The sequence below is a fragment of the Vicia villosa genome, linkage group LG3 (assembly GCF_029867415.1).
Source record: "Vicia villosa cultivar HV-30 ecotype Madison, WI linkage group LG3, Vvil1.0, whole genome shotgun sequence".
Classification (NCBI taxonomy): domain Eukaryota; kingdom Viridiplantae; phylum Streptophyta; class Magnoliopsida; order Fabales; family Fabaceae; genus Vicia; species Vicia villosa.
In genome coordinates, this window is record NC_081182.1 from 113070520 (window position 1) to 113091941 (window position 21422).

The 21422-nt window shown below is 34.3% G+C and overlaps 2 protein-coding genes across 4 annotated transcripts; both read left to right on the plus strand.

Moving 5' to 3' along the window:
• The first annotated feature begins 1474 nt into the window (after window positions 1-1474).
• On the plus strand, window positions 1475-15879 carry LOC131662348 (protein ENHANCED DOWNY MILDEW 2-like). 3 transcript variants are annotated; one of them, XM_058932113.1, is made up of 19 exons: window positions 1475-1856; window positions 2057-2520; window positions 2627-2723; window positions 5342-5401; window positions 5521-5672; window positions 5851-5947; window positions 6061-6159; window positions 6972-7219; window positions 7316-7408; window positions 7491-7982; window positions 8147-8297; window positions 8377-8478; window positions 9681-9773; window positions 10687-10728; window positions 10967-11077; window positions 13763-13834; window positions 13966-14084; window positions 14433-14496; window positions 14594-15879. In XM_058932113.1, the coding sequence occupies exons 2-19, from the start codon at window positions 2105-2107 to the stop codon at window positions 15728-15730; spliced, it is 3645 nt and encodes a 1214-aa protein (XP_058788096.1). In that variant the 5' UTR covers window positions 1475-1856; window positions 2057-2104; the 3' UTR covers window positions 15731-15879. The 3 variants fall into 3 exon arrangements, with proteins under 3 accessions (XP_058788096.1, XP_058788097.1, XP_058788098.1); XM_058932114.1 differs by having other exon boundaries at window positions 2062-2520; XM_058932115.1 differs by lacking the exons at window positions 1475-1856; window positions 2057-2520; window positions 2627-2723 and adding an exon at window positions 2739-5033.
• Window positions 15880-17641: 1762 nt separating this feature from the next.
• On the plus strand, window positions 17642-18983 carry LOC131656548 (probable long-chain-alcohol O-fatty-acyltransferase 5). Its single transcript, XM_058926243.1, has one exon. It carries the CDS (start codon window positions 17817-17819, stop codon window positions 18855-18857), a length of 1041 nt encoding a protein of 346 aa, XP_058782226.1. The 5' UTR covers window positions 17642-17816; the 3' UTR covers window positions 18858-18983.
• Window positions 18984-21422: the final 2439 nt, after the last annotated feature.

The following is a 21422-nucleotide window of genomic DNA, read 5'->3' on the forward strand; positions in this document are numbered from 1 at the left end:
ATTGGGTCCACATATTGATTTAAGAACAATCATTTCTTATGCAATGCCTTTCCTTTTCTTCTCAAATAAAAACCACTAATATGACATTTCTTCAGTAATAGTAGAGGTTTATATTTCTCAAAGTTTAGCGTTCATGTATCAACATATGAGATGCTACAACTTAAAATGGAACTCGCAAATGTAGTTCGAAAAGACAGTTGAAAAGAGATTCCAACTTCCATCTAAAGAAACTTGTAATAATGAAAAACAATCTAAGTTTTTTAAAGAACAATCCATCTCAACAATGGCCATTTTCCAACTTCAGTGTTGCATTTTCATTAACAATTCACATGTTTGAAAAACCATACACAGAACACTCAAACTCAAGGATGTCAATGAAAATGAAGACGATTTTGATTTTTGGATTTTGTGGATTTAAGGAAGAAGAACAATAAAAACCCATATTTTTTTTGTGATCGATTTTTTCTTCGATAAATTGTTCATAAAAGTTGGTCTAAACCACGTGGCATTCCACATTAGTGCCGCATAGCCTTATCCATTGACTTTGACTAACATAATAGATGAAAATGATTAACGTGATTCAATTCGTATAGTTAAAAGACAAACACGATTTTTTTAAAAGTTAAGAGATCAAACTTGATCGCGAGTCAATAATAATGGATGCCAAATGATATAGATATACTTTATTTGGTTTGAGTCTTAGTTTTGGCTAAACTCAACACAAATCGACACATACACACTCTGTCCTTATACACACGATATATGTAGATTTTAAACATATCATGGATCCTTATCTTCAACTCCTTACTCTTTTTATTTAAAGTCCAATGTGTCACCAAATTCCTCATTCAGATAATAAACATGTTCATTAACAATAAAAGTAGATTCATTTGAAATTATGTTAAAAACAAAATGTTGCTTGATCTTGTCTTCTCCACTTTCAACGTATGAATCTAAATTTTTAGGTATGACATCAATACTCTTTTGAGAGTTCATTTCACCCTCAAACAACTTTTCATGATGATCTAAACAACAAGCTACAACAAATCATTCTTGAAATCACTATCAATACCAAAATAAAAAGCCGTCCCTTCCCATTACTATTTTTTTTTTAATGAAACAAAGAAAGATTAAATTATAAAATAAGACAAAACAAAAGGCAGTTTCATTCTATTTAATAATCTTTTCATACATTAGAGTAATAAACACATTTGTAGATAGTTTTTATTTATGTTTCATTTTAAAAAATTAGTTTTATTTTTCTTATATTTATTTCCAAAGCAAGTAATATTTATCTTCAACAATAGTCTTTCATTTTAAGAAAATACGAGACTTTCACCGTAAAATAATTTTATATCAATAAACGATATATTCCCACAAATTCTAAATATTTTAAAATTATTTACATGACCATTAAGTTGTCTATGATGCTAATCTCCATTAAATTAATTTTTTTCTTCAAATTTTTAAATTTAACCAAATACAAACTCGGAAAGAATATTGAAAATAATTTCTCAATATCATAAACATAAGCATACATAAGCAAAATGCAGGCTCTCACGGGGTCTTTATTGTATGATGATGTATTAGAATTAGAGTTAGATACATGTTGCAGTTTCACTGATATCAACACAACGCAGCCGGAGTTTATCGCCAACCACCAGAAAAGCCAGAAAATCCGCCCAAACTTCCGTTCCTTTTCCGATTTTCCTGCAGCGAGCACAAGGTTACGATTCCACCGCAACACGTGACGGCGATAACCGCCATTACAAAAACCGCACCGTAGAATCGCGTCATAGAAAAGTTCTATTCTGCACCGCGATTCCGAGCTAGAACTTGCGATTGAAACATAGAAGGTGATAGTAGTTAATCTTAACCATTTCATTCTAACGTATTATTAGAATTTCAACTTGTATGTTATCAATATATAGCTTTAAGTTTCGATTCTTCGTGTATAATTATGTAATTAGCATTTATCCCTTTCGTTTCTGTGTATAGTTAACTCTCTTATTTGATGTATAATACATGTTGTAATTGTTCTTTTGTTTTTTTGCAGTTTAGGTTTTAAGTAGTTAGGGTTTAGGTTTAGGTTTAGGGCGAGAAAATGGCATCATCGGATGACGAAATTGATACACAGCCATTGTCTGTGTCGAATTACCATTTTGAAGACGATAAAGACACGCCGATTTCTTTTTCTGTTTTGCCTATTCAATGGAGTGAGTCTGAGAGTCCGAAAGGGAAGAAAGAGAAGGTGTTTTTGCACGGTAATGCAGATAACGGTCTGAAGAAGATTTTTATGCAAGTTATAGCATGGAGGTTTGATCTTTCTAATGTGAAGCCTGAGATATCAGTGCTATCGAAGGATGGTAAATGGATTAAACTTCAAAAGCCAAGGAAGAGCTATGAGGATACGATAAGGACTATTTTGATCACGGTTTACTTCATGCATTTCGTGAAGAAGAATCTAGAAACATCAGCAAAATCTGTGTGGGATAGCTTGAGTAAGAATAAGGATTTTAGGTAATTTTCTTAGTTATAGACTTCTTTCATTCCTGATTGCTGTGGAAGTATTCAAGTAGTACATATAATGAATTTTTTAAAAATATATACATTTATTTTCTTCCAGTTATTATGAAGTTAAACCTTCGCATAATGATTTGTTAAACCATATGGCTTTAATGAGTGAAGCTGCCTCAAAGGATGCTGTCTTAGCAAAGTCCAAGGTACTAACTAACCTTCTCAAATGTGCTGTGGTGGTAATCTTGAAAATTAGCATTTGATCTTTCTCTTTCTCTCCTTTAAAGTGTCCTTTTGGGAGTTATTTAATCAAAATATGGTTTGCAAATATAGTTGAATATTTTTTGTATTATTTTAAATTAGTTGCTTTGAGATTGAAACTTATGTCCTGCATTAAACATTGTTTCTTTGTATGATGGCTGATGCAAGACTAAGAAGATTTAATGAAACATGTTTGCAAATCAGCCGTGGATGTTTTTTGGCCTTTTTTGTTTGTTTAGGGAAGAAGGATTAAGCTTAATCGCACATCTATTGATGAGTTCTGGTAAAATGTTTAGGAAGAGGTAAAGTAGGATTGCGTTTTTGAAGTAGATTTTAAATTATGGCATTTATTAAGGGGCTCTACTGAGTATTAAGGTTGTTAACGGGTGGAATTTATGAATACTAATATCAAATAGTATGTTTTGGTTAAACTTAAACTTGTTTGTTTCCTTAACTGTAGTTGGTTTTTATTAGTGTGTTTTACGTAAGTCATATCACTTTTGATTGTTAATGATGAATATTTCATGAATTTTGAGTAATTTGTTTAATTTATCAACATTTATGTGTTTATAGTATTAATTATTTAATCTGTATAAAATATTTTAGAATATCAGTCATCCCTCTATGCCCTATGCAACTATAATGTTTTCCGGTTTGGCCGCTACACAATGCTATCTGGGATTGAAACTATAGATTTTGTTTATAAATGTAATTTGTTAAATGTTTTCACTGTACTTTGCATGATCTCTGTCCCCACTTTTTAAAATTGTCATTATCCATTCTTATATCATAAGTATATTTGATTTTGATAAGATACCCTCAACCATAACTGTGCGATATAGCCTACATCAGAATGACTTCTATAAATTTCACTTGTATTAAATGGAGATTGCATAATTTAATTTGAATTAATTGATGGCTGTGTAAGATTTCTAGGTAATAAAATGAAGTTCATGCAGTGGTTTTCAGTTACAAACCTTTGCATGGGATTGAGTCACCAGCCTAGACTGTTAATATCCAGTATGAGAAATGTGGACCAAATGGACTGTTAGGACAACGCCAACCACCTAGCCCAGTAACTAGGGCTGTTCAAAAAAATCAAGAACCGAACTAAACTAAAGTTGAAATAACCAAACCGTTATGTTTGGTTAGTGAAACAAACCATAATGCACAAACAGTTCTAGAATTGAAACTGAAATCGAACCGAACTGAAACTGAAGCCGAACCAAACCAAATCTGAAAATGAAAAATACTTAAAACAAGTTAAAATTATTTTTTAAAAAAAATTGAAAAATAGCTTAACGGTTCGGTTCTTTAGTAAGCGGTTCGGTTTGGGAAAAATTGTCTTCTAACAGTTTGGAATTTCGAAATGGTATACCAAATCAATGATTTTGGCTGGTTTGGTTCTTAGTAAGTTTAAACGGTTCGGTTCAAGTGAATTTTTACTATGGTTTGGTTCGGTTCGATTTTCTCACGAACAGTACCATGAACAACCCTACCAGTAACCAACATGTTTATCCTATAATGAATAGGAAAGAGCATAGTGGGTTTGTTGGGACTGTCCATGCGGCAAAGAGTGAAAGAGAAATTCAACAGTGTAGTAGGATTCTGTTATAGAGGTGCTGAGAGGAGAGAGAAGGGTATCAAACAGAAGCATACAGTTTGTCAGAGGCAGAGAGCATCGGTTCTTTGGTATTTTCTTTTGATGTTCAGAAATGATATTCCTTATGTTCCATTATTTTCTTTCGTTCACTGTTTTTGTAATCCCAGTTCGCATCATAGATGCGGCATAATATTTCTTTTGACCTAGGGTGAAAGCCAGAAGCAGATTCATCCATCACAGGGCCCTGCTAGACTAACATCTATTTTCCTAAATATGGCTTTTGCTTGTTTATTCCAAAAGTAGTCTGCCTCTTAAAGGCTACAGATAATGAATTGATCCTAATCAAACTATTAATGATAAGGATTCTGTTGTGCATAATCTTATCATGATATAAAAGTTAAAATCAAAACTAGAAGTGACACGGATTCTGTTATACATAATCTTATGATAAGGATTATGTTATGCATAATTCTGATCAAAAATGCTAATCCACATTTTTTTTATAAATTAATCCTAATCAATAATTCAAAATTTAAGCTAGTGTCTTCTTTTTTCTTTGGAGCTACGTACCATATCAATTTCATTTGACATTAAGCTTGCCGAGATGTGTGATCTCAAATACTGTTCTACAAAACTGCCCTGTTATGCAGTGGTAATTTCTTCATCTCTCTGTTTATCTTACAATTCTATCCCTGTTTTCCTTGTATGTCAAACTTTCTCCTCGCTTGCTTTCACTTTAATTATGATATATTTACTCTCTCTTTTGTTTTGTTTTAAGAATTTAGTTATCCATTGACTTGCCCTTTTACTGTCTGATAAAATTGTAGCGCTGATTTCTTTAACTTAATATTTCATTTCTTTTTATTTTAAGAAAGACGATTAATTTCTTGTCTGTCTACTTCACATTTGCGTCTTACTTTAATGACAATTTATTGATTATTGATTAATTCATTTTAACAGCTTTTGCTCACGGTTCTGGAAGATAAGGATACAATGAGGATTAAGAAGCTTTCCGATGAGGTTTGTCAGATATTAGTTTTTAGTTTTCCTTGAAAAATATTTTTCTTCTTTGCTTCCTTTAATTGATGTCACATATATTGTTTGTGATATTTTTTGAAAGCGTATTTTATTGATTCCAGGAAGTTAAAGAGCTAGCACGACCTGGATTTATAATTGATGATATTGACAATGATGAAATTGATGAGACTGTTGCAGATGAAGAATCAGATGAAGAAGATGCGTTATTTGATTCTGTTTGTTCGATTTGTGACAACGGCGGAAATATTTTGTGGTACAGTTTTATTTGTGTGTGGGTTAATATAATTCTATTTGGTTTCTTTCTCCTGTATATTTAGGTGACATTGCACATTTCTCAAGAGTACCCGACATATTATTGCTTTCCTTTTTGTTTTAGAATTGTAGTTGATTCTTTCTTTTTCAAAATATGTGTTATAAAATGATAAATGCAGTTGTGATGGAAAGTGTATGAGGTCATTTCATGCTAATAAGAAGGATGGTGAAGATTCTGCTTGTGCCTCTCTTGGATTTAGCCAGAAGGAAGTTGAGGTAAGCTAATTTTATTTTCTCTTAACATTTCTTTTGGTTGTCTTCTTCCATTTTATTTTTCATTGTATAGTTACGTGAAAATTTGATTGCTTTTGTGCATTTCTTTTTCGCAGGAGATCCAAAATTTCTATTGTAAGAATTGCGAATATAATAAACACCAATGCTTTGCATGTGGCCGACTAGGCTGTTCTGATAAATTTGCTGGTGCTGAGGTATAATTATATCTAAAAAATTTGCTGCTCTCTTTTGATGACTTTGTTCATATATATTTTCTTCTAGCTCTATGGAGGGCCACCCAATTCGTGGTAGCCAATATATATAGTAGCTGTAAGGATGCATTTCTGTTAAGACTGGAAAATGCTCTTTTTTCTTTTGCTTACATGAATTTCTGGTAAATAAATACTAAATGGGCTTTAGGTCCTTTGTCCAAAATTTAGTTCTATCATCTATGGGAGCTTAAGTTTTAAAATGCTAGACGCATGTCTTCCAATTATCACCATGTCATCCGACATCCACATAAGACTACTACGAGAATCCAACCTCCCTTGGATTGTTAATAAAATATAGAGTGATCATGGAAACTGCTCCTTTTCAAGCCTAAATCACGGGCTAGGTATATGTTTAGGTGAGCCAAATTTGATTTTGAATTTACTGATTTTGTGAAATTGATTTGGTTAATATTGTGTTTGAAGTGAAGTGATTATTAATGTTTGGATATTTTTACTCTAAAAACAAGTTTGATCTAAAATCAGTATAATTTTTCAAACCCAACGCAAAAGTTACTAATTATCACATCTGAGATTTGGAGAATTCTACTGCAAAATAATCAAACATACCAGAGTTAAGTTTTTTTTGGAGGAAAATCATTTTTTGCATTGCCCACCTTGCATCCAAACAAGCACTACTTTGCCTGAGCCCTCATATAGAGCTCACAAGAATATTTTCAATCCATTCAATGATAGCTGTTGTTTATAGCTTCTTTGTTATCTACAGGAATGAAAGTTGTTTTGAATTTCTCCTTCAGGTCTTCAAATGTGCTTCTGCAACCTGCGGTTTCTTTTATCATCCAGAATGTGTCACGAAGTTACTAAAGCTGGTGGTTAAGGATGATCCAGCAGAACTTTTAAGCAATATAACCAAGGGGGAGCCTTTCACCTGTCCTGCTCATTATTGCCGTATCTGTAAAGAAATGGAAAACAAGAACGAGCACGAGTTACACTTTGCTGTTTGTAGGCGTTGTCCCAGGTCATATCATCGCAAATGTTTGCCAAGGTTATTTTACCCATTTTGCCTGTGTTTCTAGTATATTCATATAACTATGCTATTTGATAGTGTCTGGGGGCCTGATTCTTACGTTGCTTTTATCAGAAAGATTGCTTTTGAAGACGAAGTGGATGAAGGCGTTATGGCCAGGGCTTGGGAAGATCTTTTGCCAAACAATCGCATTCTTATTTATTGCTTGTAAGTATTATAGTAAGCAGGTCTGTTGTTCCCCAAATTTACCTTGACATCTAGTAACTTCTTTTTCCATTTCTTGAAACAGAAAGCATGAGATAGATGATGAACTTGGAACTCCTATAAGAGATCATATAAAATTCCCTGGTGTTAAAAAGAAAATAAAGCCTGCAACCAAAGAAGTTATATCAAACAAGAACAATGCTAAGTTAGATGATTTACTTGTTAAAAGAACAAGTGCTAAATCGTCTACATTGTCTGGAAAAATGTCCTCCGAGAAAGTTGATATCAAGAATTTTAGAAAAATATCGGGATCAAATATCCCTAGAAATAAAGCAAATGATGCGACAAGAAGGTGTTTGAGTGAAAATAAGAGGTCAACTTTAAATGAAACAGAAAGGTCTAACCACGAGGAAAATCAGCCCTCACTGGGTGTGCAACTTTATGATCTCTATCATAGGGGTTCCGAGCAAATTAGTTCTGACAACCATGTTGATATTGTTGCTGATAACACAGTGTCTGTTAAGCCTAAAAAGCTGAGCAGTGCACCACCCCAATTAGACGTAGATTCAGAGAGGAGGTGAATCTTATCTGACTTGCTTATTTTTGTGCTGTTACTGTTGATGGTTATTTTTCTAGTGGTTGGTGTATCGAAATAATGAAATTATTTTGGATTCTTGTGTGGAACTCAAAAGCTGTCCTGATAATATGGCATTATTCTTAAGATGCTTTCTTCTGATGTAGATTGTTGGCTTTGTTTAAAGAAGCTTCATCATCAGTTACAATGGAGAATGTCATAAAGGAACATAACTTTACTTCTTCTACTCATGCTCACTCGCTAAAAAATATTGTGGAGAAGACTATTACAATGGGAAAGTTGGAAGGATCAGTCGAGGTATCTTCCTATATTTATTGCTAGTGATATATTGTGGAATTTGTTTTAAGTTTGTATGTTTTGTCATGTGTGTATGTAGGCTGTTCGAACGGCTTTAAGGATGCTGGATAAAGGACATAGCATTCGGGATGCAGAAGCTGTTTGTGGTCCTGATGTTATGAACCGGTTATTCAAGTGGAAGGTACTTTACTGTTTTTTGAAAATTTATGAGTAAATTATTTCTCATACCATAAACATTGAAAGGTACATGAAATATATATAGAACTCCTTTACTAATTAAGGAAATGGTAATTATGTTGTTCTAATTACATATCCCTAGAATTAAGGAGATTCTCCTAATCATATCAATATGTATTCAAATAATAAATATATTGTAAATTCCCTAAATCAATTTCTTAAATACTGGGAGATTTCCCACACTCGCCCTCAAGCTGGCGAATAGGTGTTATCCATTCCCAGTTTGGACAAGATTCTTTCAAAATTGTGGCTGTTGAATCCCTTAGCATAGAATATCTGCAAAATTGATTTTGAGATGACATGTTTGGTGTGCAGATCAAGCCACTATCAAGTGTTTCTTTGACGAAGTGTATGTCAACTTCTTTATGTTTGGTTCTATCAAATTGCGCTGGGTTATGAGCTATGCTAATTGCTGATATATTGGCACAATAAAGCTTCCTTGCCTTGGCTCTTCCCATTTTATCTATAAATCTTCTAGGATGATTTTTCAGCCAGAGGAGCTCACACATACCTTGTGCCATGGCTCAAAATTCTTCCTCAGCACTAGACCTTGCTACTACACTTTGCTTTTTTTTACTTTTCCAAGTTACAAGATTTCCTCCTATAAGGGTTCAATACCTTGTTGTTGACCATCTATCCACAATTGACCCTGCATAGTCAGCATATGCATAGGCTCCAAGCCTAACATTTCCATTACGATTGAATAAAATTCCTCTTCTCGGGGTTCCTTGAAGATACTGAAGATTTTGAGTGCAGCTTGCAAATGATTCTCAGTTGGGTCATATGCATAAACTGGCTGACTAAACTCACTGCATAGGCAATATTTGACCTAGTGTGAGATAAGTATATAAGTCTAGCCACCAGTCTTTCTCTACGTAGACACCTTCTTTGGCATTCCTGAGCTTTTGTTTCCGACGATCCTAATGATAATAAATAATAATCTCTCTAAGAAAGTGACAGTCGACTTCTATATGCTTTGTCCTCTCAAAAAACTGGATTGGAGGACAGGTGCAATGTTGATGGGTTATCGCACACAAGTTCCACCCAACCCAACCTTTTTTTTCATTCACACACAATAATGCAAGTCTAGACTTAAAAAAACAATTCAATTATGTTATCATAACTTTATTGAGGGAATTACTGCAGGACAAGTTGAAAGTATATCTTGCACCTGTTTTATATGGCAATCGCTACACTTCATTTGGCCGCCATTTTACACAAGTGGAAAAGCTGGAAGGGGTATTTAATTCTTACATAATCATTTTAATTATTTTGTCAGATATATGTATTCTTGATTTCTTTTCCTTATTTTAACTGTTAACTTTTTTTTCTATATCATTGGGTATTGCTGTGTTGAGAAGATAGCTTTATAGTCCTCCTTTTCATTGAAAAGTATTATTAATCCACTAAGCCCTTGAATATGTAGATTTCTAGGTGAGACGTGTGTCATGAATAAGTAGAACTAGTTTAGTTGGGGTAAAGGAAAACATATTCAAAGTAATTATTATGCTTTTGGCATCCTTAGAGATCTGTTGGATTTAAACTGCAGGTATTAGCGTTACTATCTTGTGAAACTCGATTAGATGAGCAGCTGAAATTTTAATTATTAGATTAGGATTGGTACAGATCCAGCTTTAGACATGGCTGTGTTAAAGAATCAGTTAAGGACCAAAGTTATGATTTTAGACCCATACGGAAGAAACTTATGCATTGAAAAAGTTATGGATATGGTATTACCTGACCTTAATAAGTTAATCGATTGAAGTCAGGTTATTTGTCATTTTCCCAAAGTTATTGCAATTAGTTTAAAATAGTTTGTAAGATAAGCTACTTTGTGTAAAGGTTTTTCTAAGGTGTTTAATTTTATATATAATCACTTTATAGCATGTGTAACTTTTAAACTTTAATTTAACAGCACTAGTATTTGCATAAGAAATAGGAGAGTTAAGAACACAGTTGACAATGTAGCTGCATGTAGTCTTGACAATGTAGCTGCATGTAGTCTGCTGTTGATTTGGAGAGTTATTTGAAGAGTGTCAAACATGATGACCAACTTTTTGTTGTATTGGAATATATTTTTTTTTGTCTGGCCTGTCTCATTATATCTGTTAATTGTTGCTTAAAAAATGGTTTTGAATTTTGATATTTGCAGATTGTGGATAAACTTCATTGGTATGTTCAGAATGATGATATGGTAAATACTGATGTTGACCTCAATTTGTCTTTTACATTTCTTCTGTTATTGAGAATTATAAATGTTCCAGGTCCTTGTGTATTTTCTTTCTCTGCCATTTCTGTACAACACTCATTCAGCCTTTCCTTATAAAATTATGATATACTATTACTGTGCTGGATCACCATCCTGAACATTGTTAATCTACTCTTAAATTTGAATATTGTTTACCTGACTGGGGATAGTTACTTATGACCAGATTGTGGACTTCTGCTGTGGTGCTAATGATTTTAGCATTCTCATGAAGAAAAGACTTGAAGATACTGGGAAGAGATGCTTCTTCAAAAACTTTGATTTACTTCCAACAAAGGTGAATACACTTATAAAAGCTGTTTTCATTCTACGCGTTGTAATTCAGTTTTTTGCTCATTACCACTGTAACCCGTGACTTGACTTATAGACAACCGGCTATTTCTTAGCCCACCAACTAACCAAATTAGACCCTAATAAGACACATGCACAATAAATATATCTTCTGCCTTCTGGGCCAGATTCCCAATTAAAATCACAAAAAGCCTGGAGAGTCACAAGAAAAGAATGAAAAGGTTTGAGCAGCACAGTGAGGTAGTGCCTTTGAGGTAACAAAGGACGCGCTTGACAACTTGCCAATGGGAGTCAAAAGGGTGAGATATAAACTTGAAAACCCTGTTGACTGAGAAGCACATGTCAGGGCGAGTGATCGTGGCATATTGGAGTACACCTACCACAGACCTGTACTATGTGGAGTCAACAAAGGAATCACAACCTTTCTTTTAAAGTTTGATCCAGCTACCATGGGAGATGGAAAAGGCTTAGCTTCCTGCTCGTTGGTCTTAGCTAGAAGATGCCTAATGTATTTCCCTTGGGATAGAAGAAAGAAGCCATTAGCCTGAGGTTTAATTTCATGCCTAAGAATAATCCAGGTCACCTAACTCCTTTAAAGAGAAATTGGAGTTGGGGTTGGTAAAAATGGTAGTGATCAGCTTAGTATTATTGTCACTAATGTTGTTATCATCAAAATAAACTAGCATATATAGAAAGTTAGCATCCTTGGAGTAAACAAACAGGAAGAGATCACACTTACTACCATGTAACCCAAGTTGTAAGAGAGTGCCTTTTTCATCTGTCAAACAAGGCCCTAAGGACCTGTTTGAGACCATACACAACCTTATGGAGTTTGCAACCTAGGGTCTTGTTGGGGGATTCGAAACCAGGGGGTTGAGTCATGTAGATTTCTTCAAGCACACCATTGAGGAAAACATTATGAACATCCAACTGCTCGAGTTGCCAAAACCTTGTTAGAGCTCTAACAGTGACATGTTTGATCACTGATGAAAAAGTCTCGCTGTAATCATCACCATATCTTTGGTGAAAACCTTTAGCTACAAGCCTGACCTTATACTTGTTAATGGAGTCATCAGGGTTTTCCTTGACTCTTGAAAATCCACATGCATCCAATAGGAGTCCTGCCATAAGGGAGAGGAACAAGAGACCTGGTGGCATTCTTGATTAGTGCACTATACTCAACATTCATGGTAGCTAACCAAGTAGGACTGGACAGTGGTTTGTTTAGTGATTTTGGGTTCAGCATGGGCAAATAAGAGTGTGGGATTAACCCTTGGGCAGATGAACCCAGCTTTGGGTCTAGTCTCCATTGGGTAATTATTAACTGTTATTGAGGCAGGGACAGTGTATGTTGGCCTTTTTGGGACAGTGGGTGAGATTAGAGTTGTGAAACTTATCAGATGAGTGTGAGGTAGAGGTAGTAGAAATAGATGTATTAGAGGATGTTAAGCCTGGCTTGGGTTAGGAGTCTGTGATGAGGGTGAGTTAAGGCTGGTAGGAATAAGGTGTATTAGGGGAAGGTCTGATTTGCATAGGGAAAGAGTGTTGAGGGTGACTTAAGGGTAGTGGAACTAGGTGTGTTAAGAGAGGCGAGGTTGAGCAGTTAAAGGAATGGGTGATGAGATTTCAAGGATGGGAACTTTGTTAAGTTTGGTGGGAGAAAAATCAGGATAAAGGAGCATATGCTCATTGAAGATGACATCCTTAGAGATGTACATACGATCATCAGAGGTGGAGCTAGCAAGCAACCAGACCCTAACTGGTTTGGTACTGGGCTACTGGCTCACACTCCCTGACAGTTTTTTTGAAAAATTGTCTGGCTTATCAAACTAAAACAATTAAATGGGTTGGTTCATATGGTTCAGTTATCCATGCACACCCCTAAATTAGTGATCATCTTATCTGTCAGGATGAAAATTTTGGTTAACCATTCATTCTCTAGGAAGAATTTGTGGTGCTAAATTTGTTCAGCAACATGACATGTTGACATGCCTTCTGGGCGTGGTTCTAAGTGAGTGTCCTTTTATGGAATTCCTTATCCATATTAATTTCTTACATCATCAGATTATACCATTTAGAATCAGTTTAAATGGTAAATGTAATAGTGTAAGAATGCCAGTGCCCTAAGAAAGGCTTGTGTACTTGTAAAGCTAGTTTTCCCTTAGTGTGTAACTAACTGTTGCTGAGTCAGCACAGTTAGTTACTCTAGGCTTCTCTATGTAAACTCACTAGAGTGAGTTATTGTAACTAACATTCATGAATGCAAAACAGAAATAACAGAATGAATCTCTCTCTGCTTTCTCTTTCTTTATCATTTTCTAATAAAATGCATATGATTAAACTCAAAGCATCTGGTGTGTATGGGGTGGGTGTATAAAATACCTTGTAAGATTGAATAGTGGTCTGTTGTGCTTTGAATTTGTTTGGGGGTATAAATAAATGATGTTGGGTGTATAAGTAAATGATGTTGGATAATATTTGATAGGCTGTAAGAAGGATTACATGGTTTTCAGGTTTGATTATGTTATGCGCGTAATGATTTTTATTTGATGATTTCAACGAGTTTTCACAAATGATGAAGAATACAGACTATATTAGGGATTTTAGTCTATTGTTATCGTGTTATTTTTTTTAATCTATTTACCACGATGTTGTTTTGATTTGTTTACAGAATGATTTTAATTTTGAAATGAGAGATTGGATGACTGTCCGGCGAAAGGATTTGCCTTCAGGGTCACGGTTGGTAAGAGTTGGTCAATTGCATGGTTGAGATAAGCATGAATATCCAAGATGGTCAATTCGCATATTTTTTATTTCATCATTTTTATTTCATCATTTTTATTTCATCATTTTTATTCGCTGCTGCTTTTACAGATCATGGGTCTTAATCCTCCCTTTGGGCTTAAAGCAGCTTTAGCTAACAAGTTTATAGACAAGGCTTTAGAGTTTGAGCCGAAGCTCCTGATTCTTATAGTACCTCCAGAGACAGAGAGGTAGTTTCCTTTTTCTTGTCCCTTTTTTCTAGGATGAGAGCTAAATGGTCTTCCATCCAAGCATACCGATGCCAACCTGACAATTGTCACTATTTTGTTTGGGAGTGTTAGAAGTAAGAATATGTAGATATTCCTTACAAACTTCCTAGATTGATTGTTAATATTATTACTATTATAAAACTTCCTAGGTTAGTGCTTAATCATAAAGATTCGATGTATTTATTGTTACATTACACTATTATAAATACAAGTGTGTGATCTGATGATACACACAGAATTTACAGGAATTACAGGGGGAGAGAGTTCATTATTCTTCCTGGTTTTCACATTTGCTTCCTTATTTTGTAGGCTGGATAAAAAACGGTCACCATATGATCTTGTCTGGGAGGATGACAGGTTTCTATCAGGCAAGGTAAAATAATACCAAGTTATCTTTTGATTGACACACTCTTTGGTGTACTGACTTCTGTCTTTAATTTTTTCCTGTTCCTGTCCCTGTTTTTCCCCAGTCATTTTATCTACCTGGATCAGTTGATACTAATGACAAACAATTGGAGCAATGGAATGTAAAGGCACCCCCTCTCTACCTTTGGAGCCGTCCAGACTGGACTGATAAGCATAAGCTCATAGCCCAGAAGAATGGTCACCTGTTCAGACAGCATGATGTTTCGAAAATGGAAAGCTTCGACAGGGAAAAATCATCTGCCAGTCATACTATGGATGATGACTATATTGATGATACCATGCTGGATCGTATGCTGGATCATGATTTCTTGAAGTCAACTAATGGTGAAGATTGCTCATTTATGGTTGGACAGGTGCAACAAGGTTTGTCTCATGGAAATTTTGATAGAGAGAGTCAAGATAGACATGAGTATTTGGGGACTAAGGCTGAGAGCACCACGTGGAAAAGGAAGCGATCAGATGAAAATGATGGAAGAGGACCAGCTGTGACCTTACCAGCTAAAAGGCAAGGTATAAATGAAATGTATGAGGGAGTACTGGACCATGGTACCTCCAGTCCACCTGATTTTGAGGGAAATCAGTCCGGATCAGACATGATACTTTCAGATAATGATGTTGGTGATAATGGTTATGAACCTCTGGAGCCCCACTCTTCCATTGGTGATGATGGCCAAAGATGGCCAAATGTTGCTGATTCCCTCCCTGATTATGGGCTGGCCGATTTACAGGAACACAGTAGCAGGCATATGGGAGACAATACAAGTAGCCTCGGATATAGACCTCATCTCAGGGAGGATGATAGTCACCTGAGGGAATTAGAGACAAGACAACAGATTATCCCTCCAGGACTTCAGAATCCCAATCCTATGAGTAGTAGTTATCTATCTGGTCACGGTCCTGCTTATAACCAAATGGGGTCTACTTATTCAGGACTTGGCTCAAGATCTGAATTGCCTTACATGATGAATACACCAGCTATGCCAATGAATACGCCAGCTATGCAACGATATGCACCTCGTCTCGATGAATTAAACCATGTTAGGACAAATTCTTTGGGGCCTGAGCATCCTACAGTTAATAGAAGTAACACTTCTGAACGTAGTACCCCTCAACCTGGATATGGAAATGTACTGCCTGGTTTTCCAGGTGGTCCTTCCCATTTGTATTCACGCCACTTTTAGGCGTTCTCCTTTCTTATAGATAACAAAGATATTGTGTTATGTACATAGATGATATTATGATGGAACATGCTGTCCTGTACATGGGTTGTTTGATTGACTACTGCTCAATCCGCCTCTTCATTTTACTGGAAAGCACGGTTTCGGTAGTATATTTTGTTAGATTTGAGAAAAATAGGGGCTGCTTGACAAATTATATTATTTTAGGCTGGGTTTGTTTCCCCCCCCCCCCCCCCCCCCCCCCCCCCCCCCCCCCCCCCTTTTTGTATGTGACTCTAATGTGACCCTAGTGCTTACAGATCTGGTGTTCCATTAGATTGTTTTTCACTATTATGTTGGTGTGAAATTTTAAAGTGAATGCTTAAAAGAATCGCTAAATTAGGGTCTTTGTAAAGAAGGAAAATTGAGACAATTTTTTTAGGGCATCACCTTGACATGTACTTGTACAAGGGATTGGTACCTGAAAGTTATTTATCCTTACAACTGAGAATAAGATGATTTTTGAAGTACAGTCATTTTTTTGTCGGACTGACTTTGATTAAGAAATCTCAGACGTTACAATAAATAGAATCCCAATCTTCTATTTTTTAAGATCTTCGTCGATTATTGCGTGACTGTAAGATGATTTTCAAGCATTAGTCCATGGGGCACCACAAATCTTACCTTATGAAAGTTATGTGATTTTCTTGTCATAAATATGGAGTTTTATATTTATATTTTTTTGGTTTTAAAAGGTCTAGCAGTAAAACCCAATTATTTTCAAAATTAAGAGTTTGAACGCTTTCGTATCATGAATAAATTTCGATTGGGTCGTATTTTTTTAATGCATGAGGAAAGTTATTGCAATCATCCGAAATATACTAAGCTGAGTAAAACAGTTTTTGTTTTAGAACTAAATGTAATTAAATATGATAAAATCATATTTAAAATTTTAATATATTAAATATATGTGTTTAAAAAAATATTTTTATAAACACATGTTAGCCTTTCAAACTAATTAACTCTTGTAAATAAGATAAAAAAGTACTACGTCCCCTCTAAAAATTACAATTAATATCATAGACTTTGTGAAAAACATTATACACCTTTCTTTTTGGTTTTATCTTTGCCCTTAGAACAACAACCAACACTTATTTAGTAAACTAAATAGATCGGTTACATGAATTAATTTTTCTTACATTTGAGAATATGGTTCATTCTAATTTGTTAAATTCAAAATTTTAATAACTTTTTTATAATTTAGTTTTTTTTTCTTTCTATTTTTAGTGTAACTTTTGTTCCTCTAAAATATTCTTTTACAATAAGCTATTCTATCTGTACATTCATTAGATAAATGATGTATCTAATCTTTATATCATCCAAATATAATATTTATTCAATGAATCCAAAAAATCAAAATTTACTTATAAATAGGAATGGAGGAAATATATTCTAACACTTTTAATAATTAAAGATTGAGATATAGTAAAAAAAATTATTAATTATTTATTGAAGTTTGTTAAATGGAAAAAATTAGAACAATTCTCTTCCTTCTAAACAAAACTTATTTTTTTTAGAAAGGCCTTCCAAAATAACTTATAATACAGGATAATTGGAGTATATACAACTTGTAGCAAAATAAGACATTTTTTTAGAGATCAATTAAAGTAAATTGAATAATATCAAAATTCAATAAATAAATTAAAAATTAATATTAATTACGCATACATAATTTATTATGGGTGATTAAAATATCAACTGTTCAACCAACCAAAAAAATATCAACATTTTGCCACTATATCAAATTATTCGGCTTGTAACTAGATTAATTGACTTTGTTAGTTTGTTTTTGAAAGTGACATTATTTGTTTTTTCAATTCCACCCAATTTTTTCTAATACTAGTGGCCTCTTAGTTAAACTGGATCTAGTACAGCTGTACTGACCTCACAAGACAGCCACCCAAAAGTACAAACATTCAATTCAACATTACCTAAAAAAAATGTAACTCTCTTCCTACATCCATTTGTTTACAACCTATTAAAACACCACACACACATAAACATAACCAAAACCTATAATAACATTCTTTCAAGAACCTAAAAACAAGACATGGAAGATGAAATTAAGAAATTCATTAAGGTATGGCTTACATCTACAATATGTCTATGTTATTGTTATTACATATCCTCCAAAATCCCAAAAGGCTTTTTAAGGTTTCTCTCTATCTCCCCAATTCTCTACCTCTTCATTACCCTTCCTTTAAACCTTTCTTCTTTCCACCTTGGTGGCCCCACAATCTTCTTCCTTGTTTGGCTTTCGACTTTTAAACTCATTCTTTTCTCCTTAAACCAACCTCCTCTTTTCCCTCTCCCAAACACAGTCTTCCATTTCATTTCCATTGCATCACTCCCCATTAACCCAACTAACCCAACAAACCCAAAAACAACTTTGTTACCTAAAAAACCGAATTTGCCCCTTGTTTTTTTCAAAGTAGTTATATTGGTAGTACTCATATGTTGCTATGAATATAGAGAACACATGCACCCTCATTTGATTTTATTCCTCTACTGCATCCATATGTACCTCGGTATAGAGCTGGTCCTAGCACTTTCTGCTGCACCGGTTCGAACCGTGTTTGGGTTCGAAATCGAACCGCAATTCAACGAACCTTACTTATCAACCTCGCTTCAAGATTTCTGGGGGCGTAGGTGGAACCTCACGGTAACGCGTACGCTACGCCCTACCGTATACAATCCCGTTCGCCACGCCGTTTCATCTTATGTCGGTACAAAGTTTGCAACTTCGATTGCCACGCTGGCAACTTTTGTTGTGTCGGGTTTAATGCACGAGGTTATTTATTATTATCTTGCACGTGTGTCTCCCACGTGGGAAGTCACGTGGTTTTTCGTGCTTCATGGTGTTTGTACTTCGGTTGAGGTTGCGGTTAAGAAGATTGTTCTCCGCCGTGGGTGGAGGTTGCACCGTGCCGTGTCGGGTTTGATTACGGTGGCGTTTTTGGCTGTTACGGGGAATTGGTTATTTTTTCCTCAGTTGCTTAGGAATGGTGTTGATAGGAAGGGTATTGAAGAGTATGAAGTTATTATGGATTTTGTGAAAGATAAGTTAGTGCAATTACATTTGTTTAGTTGATTAGATTTTGATTTGTAGTCGACATTAGTTTTTATAAACTTGCAAATTTGGAATTATAGTTTTGTTTCATTGATTGAAATTGATTTGCTATGATCATGAGCATGTTGTTTTCGGCTCTTATTTATACAAATTATATATAGTTGTGTTTTTCAACTCATTATGGGTTTGTTTGTTTAAGCTTGAAAAAAATGGATTTTTTTTTTTTTAAAATAGATTCTTCAAAACCCTTTTTTTAAATATTATAAATTTTTTTATATTCGTTTTCTCTAAAATGAAACATTAATTTTGACATCTTAGAACATAAACAAAGATTATTGAAGACAAAAATTTAGTTAAAATCGTAATTTTTTAAAAAAGTGGGATTTCAAAAATGATTTTTATGAAAATCTTTTTGAAATAACTTCAAAATTAAGTGATTTTTTGAAATTTTGATATCTAATTTTTTTCCAATAAATAAATGAAATACCTAAAATCACATTTTAAGAATAACTATTCAAACAAAATTTTTATTTGAAGCTTTTATAAAAAATGTATTTATAAATTTTTTTTTCACAAAATTTTGTAACACTATAAAAATCATTTTTTAAAAAAACCAAAACAAACATGCCCTATATTACTGGAAAGGTCTTTGTATTCAATTGTTTCCTTTCAACTATGAGTCTCTTGATTTCAAGCTATTATGCTATTCGGCTATGAGTCACTTATAACTAATCTAAAAGAATATTAAGTATGGACAAGTGCAATAGGGAAACCATCAACAAATGAAAAAATCGACTCTAATGGTCCACTACACAAAGCACAAAAAAACACATATTGAGTCAATTAAAATATTATGCATGAATACGTTTTTTCTATTAGATTTCTTTGTTTATAAGGAGTTGTCAAAACAACATAATCACTTTAGAAGGACCTTGACTAGCTTAGATAAGAAGCATAATTAAGTCCCCAATGGCAAACCAGTGCCAAGATTAACCTAGAGGGCGGAATAAATTGATACTACAAAGTAAATGACATCCTTGTCATGCTCCGCCACAAATGGTTGTTTTTCGGGGAAAATGTCGTTTCCTATATAATTAAAAGGAGAATAGCAATTAGCTCATGTTCCCAAACAAAAAGAGATCTCCCCCAATACATATCTTAAACCAAAGGTTCCATTATCCTACAAGCTATTCTCTTTCACACATCGATCTTGGTAACTAGAAATACTAATGAGTCAAGGGAATCTAATTCTAAGCGGTATTTGCACCCACTCAAGGGTCATCCCATAAAGAGGAATTATCGACTTTCTGCAAACCAATGAGAGAAATCATCGACTTTAGATGTTAGAAGAGAAATACCTTTTTCATCAGGTAGAAGCAGAACATAAGCTAGAAATATACATCCCTTGAAGAAAGAAACAACGTGTTTCCCATATCTAACATATATGACATAACATGAGGGTCCTAAGGCATCTAAGATCAGCCTCTAACCCTATTCCTTGATAAGAGCTAAGTTTACGAAGTAAAGATCATGAACACCCAAACTACCTCTCTGCTTAGGTTTACAAACATCAATACACTTTAATATTAGAATCACCTTTCACCCATCCCACACGAACCTTCTTTGAATCCTAATTGTCCTCTTCAAAACCTTAACATGAACTTACATAAAGGTTAAAAAGAAAAAAAATAGGACATTATTAAACTGAATTGAGAAAAATCACTCTCCCTTAGATTAACATACTCATGTCTCCACGAGAGCAAGTGCCTAGAAAAATACTAGGCTCTCAAGTTGTTGACCAAGTTATTTCAAACACGAGAGAGAGAGAGAGAGAGGGGGGGGGGGTGAGTTGCATTATATGCTTTTGAAAGCTTTTTATAAAAAGATTGATTTTAGTTAGATCCATTTTAAGAAACAAGGATGAAGCTGAGATTTACACGTGGAAGATAAAATATAAGGAAAGAGACAAGTTATAAAAAGCACACCGAGAGTTATACTGGTTTTGCCTTAAACCACGCGATCTACTCTAGTCCCCAAGAGTTTCTCCTTGAGTGTTCCACTACGAACTTACGTTTTTATCACATGATTAGCCTAAAATCTCCTTACACCAAGCTTTTAACCTTTATATCAATTACAATGTCAAAAAACATTGAACTCTTGATTTACAAATACAATTCTATTTGACCAAACTTCAAATTATACAACTCTTACTTTAAAACTTCTGCTCTCTTAGCACTAAGATAATAAAAAATGTATAAAGACAACTTATAAAGAGAGTGAGTAACAAAGAAGAGTATAACATCGCATTTTTATGATTAGAAGTGAACACGAAGATTCCTTTATATAGGAGACAAAATTTAGCCAATAAAAGAAATAATCCATAGGCCGAGGCCCATCTCCAATTGATTATCCCGTAGCTCTAATTGATTAGACCTAACTAATTTGGAAAGAAACCAACGAGGTGTTTGCGAGTGTCTTTGGCTCAGGTACTCTAGTTCTATAGAGAGATGTATGAATTTTTGCGACCTCGAATACAATGTATGAGTCTGTTATTTATACTTTTCTAAAGATAACCGTTCATAGTAG

Bases quoted from the DNA above. Each gene is read 5' to 3' on its own strand.
- LOC131656548 (XM_058926243.1), top strand. From the start codon at position 17,817: ATGGAAGATGAAATTAAGAAATTCATTAAGGTATGGCTTACATCTACA.
- LOC131662348 (XM_058932113.1), top strand. From the start codon at position 2,105: ATGGCATCATCGGATGACGAAATTGATACACAGCCATTGTCTGTGTCG. The intron at 5,402-5,520 runs GTTTGTCAGATA...TATTGATTCCAG, and splicing joins TTAAGAAGCTTTCCGATGAG to GAAGTTAAAGAGCTAGCACG. The intron at 7,983-8,146 runs GTGAATCTTATC...CTTCTGATGTAG, and splicing joins GACGTAGATTCAGAGAGGAG to ATTGTTGGCTTTGTTTAAAG.